At 41.1% G+C, this 3,685-nt stretch overlaps 1 protein-coding gene across 1 annotated transcript; it reads right to left on the bottom strand.

Annotated features, from left to right (window-relative positions):
• Positions 1-15: 15 nt before the first annotated feature.
• LOC115306363 (hemoglobin subunit beta-2-like) lies at positions 16-542 on the bottom strand (the record flags this gene model as incomplete). Its single annotated transcript, XM_029956718.1, has 2 exons — positions 391-542; positions 16-259 (listed from the first exon to the last, which is right to left on the bottom strand). Coding segments are annotated over exons 1-2 (336 nt in total), but the record flags the coding sequence as incomplete, so codon positions are not given.
• Positions 543-3,685: the final 3,143 nt, after the last annotated feature.

Genomic DNA, 3,685 nt, shown 5'->3' with positions numbered 1-3,685 from the left:
AAAAGAAAAGACAAATGGAACATTTCCTAGACTCACCTTGAAGTTCTCGGGATCCACGTGCAGCTTGTCACAGTGCAGTTCACTGAGCTTCGCAAAGGCACCCTGGAGGTCATCAAGCTTTTTCAGGCCATCGCTGAAGGAGTTCAGCACCTTCTTGCCATGGGCCTTCACCTTGGGGTTGCTCATAATGGCATCAGCAGAAGACAGGTCCCCAAAGGACTGAAAGAACCTCTGAGTCCAGGGGTAGACAACCAGCAGCCTGAAGGGTAAAAACAGCACAGAGGGACAGAGGCAGTCAGTGCCTGTCAGGACCCCAAGGGACTGAGCCTTCTCCACCTGCCCAGCATCCATGCACTCTCCTTAACCTTTCCTTGCAACTTGGATACCGACCTGCCCAGGGCCTCACCGCCAACTTCATCCACGTCCACCTTGCCCCACAGGCCAGTGACCAGAGCCTTCTCCCCAGCACTCAGAAATCCCATGGTGTCTGTTGTGTGGTTGCTAGAAACACAGCTGTGTCAGAAGCAAGTGTGAGCAGCAGGTGTCCCTGCTCTTCTTTTTATGCCCAGGCCTGATCTCACCCTCCCTGTTCCTGTGAGCTGATTGGCCCAGGCCTGGGTGTGGGTGAAGGGTGAGGTCTGAATGATGACAGTCATACCTGTCCTTCAAATGTCCTAAATGCTTAAAATGCAAATAAACACACACACACACACACACACACATACACACACACACACACACACACACACACACCTTTTGTTTCACCTGTAGTCTTTGAGTTTCATTTTACTAAATTTAAACCTCCATTAGTCTTACCATTGTTTTATATTCAGACCCCTTTCAAGACTCTATTTCACACCCCTGATATCAGAGTTCAGGCATAAGTGTGCAGGGAGATCTTGTAGGGAAGTTTGTAGGAACTGTCTGTCATGAGAAATTCAGAGGCCTTACTAAATAACAGTATGGAATATATATTTTACCTGTAAGTAAAAAATTGTCAAAGCCACAGAATTACCATCGTGACTAACAGAGATTAGCACCTACTTAGACTTCATCTACCATGTCTTGTACTCAGAAATGGTACCCCTATGTTCTGTTGTATCTTCTTCCTTCAGGTTCTTTGGTCCTGGATGTATGGACCACTCTTTTGTGTTGACACCTGAGGTAGCCACAATCTTTCTGGCTTCAGGACAGGAGTTGCTGTTCTCTCTTACCATTGCTACTTAGCATGACTAAAGAGGGAAAAGGACTTCTCCTTTTCTTACTCATGACCCTGCCCCCTGCTGTCACAAGGCTGCAAGTAATAATAAGACATCAAAAACTCAGATATATCAGACAAAATAAGAATAAACAGATAAATGTGGTTGTGTTCTGAATCTCAGGCTCAAATCCAGATTATCATTTGAGGAGTCTAGAAAGCTTCTAGACCCTCTGTCCTCTTTTCCTTTTAAGTTTATTTCCTCTGTGTAAAAGGGAAACCACAGGATGTCTGCTTAACTATGATTCCAGCTCCACTGGGCACTAACATACACACACCCCTCTATATGCACACATCTGTCACACACACATACACAGTCCCCAAAAGAGAGAGTTTTTATTTTCTTTTACGCCAGTATGTCAAGTTTGCGTAGTTCTTAATGTTTTGAACCAGGATGGCCTCGAGTGAATGTAATTAAGAGGATGACTATCAGGAGAATCTTCTACAGAAGAATCTTCTTCAAGATTCGTTTGATGACTATCAATCTTGAAGAAGATTCCCTTGATAGTCATGTAGAAGTATGTTGTTTTAATTGTTTCAAAAATAACACTGAACCAGGACACTTTTGTATATATGTAGTAGTGTTCAATTTTAAATTCCCTTCAGTCCTCTGGGCATTTCAATAATCTAATCCAATTTTCCTAGGTCAAGGTTTTTTTTAAACTTCTCTCTCAGATGCACAATTTCAATTACTTCAGTTTAGCATCCTTTCAAACATTAAATTAAATTAAATTCATAAAGTTAAATAAAGTAAAAATACCCCCAAAACAGCAGAACTCACAAAAATTACCAACATACATTTTCTAAAAGTCGTACCTCTGTATGGAAAGCAGTAAAGTCAATCTAGCCATAACTTGTATAAAGATTGTGGTAATATTACAGGACAATTAATGTTTCAGTCTATAACTGTCAGTGATATATCCTCCCCTGGGTTCAAGCTTTTGTGGACATCACTAAGTGGGTGATGGTGTTGATGAATGAAAAGCAAAGGGCAATTTTTCCCAAGTTAAATTTAAAACTGTAGCTCTCCAGGGGCTGAATCTTGGCTGCTCTCTGGGCACTTTTACAGATATGCAATGCTGCAGTTCATAAGGCCCAATGTCCAGCACACAAAAAACAGAAAGCAAATGTCTGATCAATGTTTTACTTCTCTGTGTGCTTCCCCATTGGGTACTCTAGCATCAATACCAAAGGAACCCTACGGAGTGGGCCCTCACTCAGATTCCTCTCCAGCTCCACAGTTCAAAGATGGGAAATAACCATTTATTCATTCAGTGACTATTTCATCTAGTACACATTCACTCACTGCCTATGGAGAAACTTAAGAGGGCATGGTAGTTATGTAGGATAGTACAAAATGGCCAGAAAATATTTATACAGCATAGAGTGTGAGTACGATGGATAAGAAGAAATGTGAAAAATCAATAAAGGGGAAGGGTTTGGAAAGATTTCCTTTGGCAAGTGTAGCTTTCAATAAGAGACTTCCTCAAGTGCTTCTGCTCTCAGGAATAATTTCCATCTTTTACTTGTTCCATCTTTTACTTCTCTCCTATCTGTAGACCCTTAGGGATTTACCATACCCCAGACAAAATAAAATATAAAATAAAATAAAAGGCATGAAAGGAAAAAGAAACAGGACAGTGTCTTGACCATTCATTATGTCTCCAATTGAGCACAGTATTTTTTGGTAATTGTTGGAAATAGATCAAAGCATCAGCCTCAAGGCTATGTCATAGGTTTGAAGCCTTCAGTAGAACCCCTGTAATGCCAGTATTCTCTATATATTTAAAACCTTCCAGGACAATGCAAGTGCTTTGGAGGGAGAAGTGTTATGCACTAGTGACTATGTATGGTGCTCATCATTTCCCTTGACTTCTTTGAATGAAACACAAGAGCTTCCTGTCTGTAGACCCTTAGGGATTTACCATACCCCAGACAAAAATAAAATATAAAATAAAATAAAATAAGATATGCAAATGAATCAAGAAGTTGAGTTGAAGGTTCTTTATTAGACAGAAGCCATCTCCTTGAAGGAGGACATTATTTTTCCAACTTCAGAGGATAAAATTTAGGAAATGGGTTCTTCCAATGGTCATCAGAAAATAGGCAATGATCTCAATGGTACTTGTGAGCCAGGGCATTGGCCACACCAGCCACCACCTTCTGATAGGCAGCCTGCACCTCGGGGGTGAACTCTTTACCAAAATGGTGAGCCAGCACACACACCAGCACATTGCCCAGGAGCTATGGGAGAGACAAGATGGAAAAATATACATGATTAAGAGACAAATCAAGCTTGGCTTCTGAGAAACTGAGCCAACAATCTTTTTTCCTGCCCACCCTCTGGCCCAAATTGATCTTCACATTATCTCCATCAGCATAATTGAGTAACCATATATGTATGTATATTGTCTACTTTACTATATA

This window comes from Suricata suricatta, chromosome 11, assembly GCF_006229205.1.
Source record: "Suricata suricatta isolate VVHF042 chromosome 11, meerkat_22Aug2017_6uvM2_HiC, whole genome shotgun sequence".
NCBI classification, from domain to species: Eukaryota; Metazoa; Chordata; class Mammalia; order Carnivora; family Herpestidae; genus Suricata; species Suricata suricatta.
This window is presented reverse-complemented; position numbering and strand designations above follow the sequence as displayed.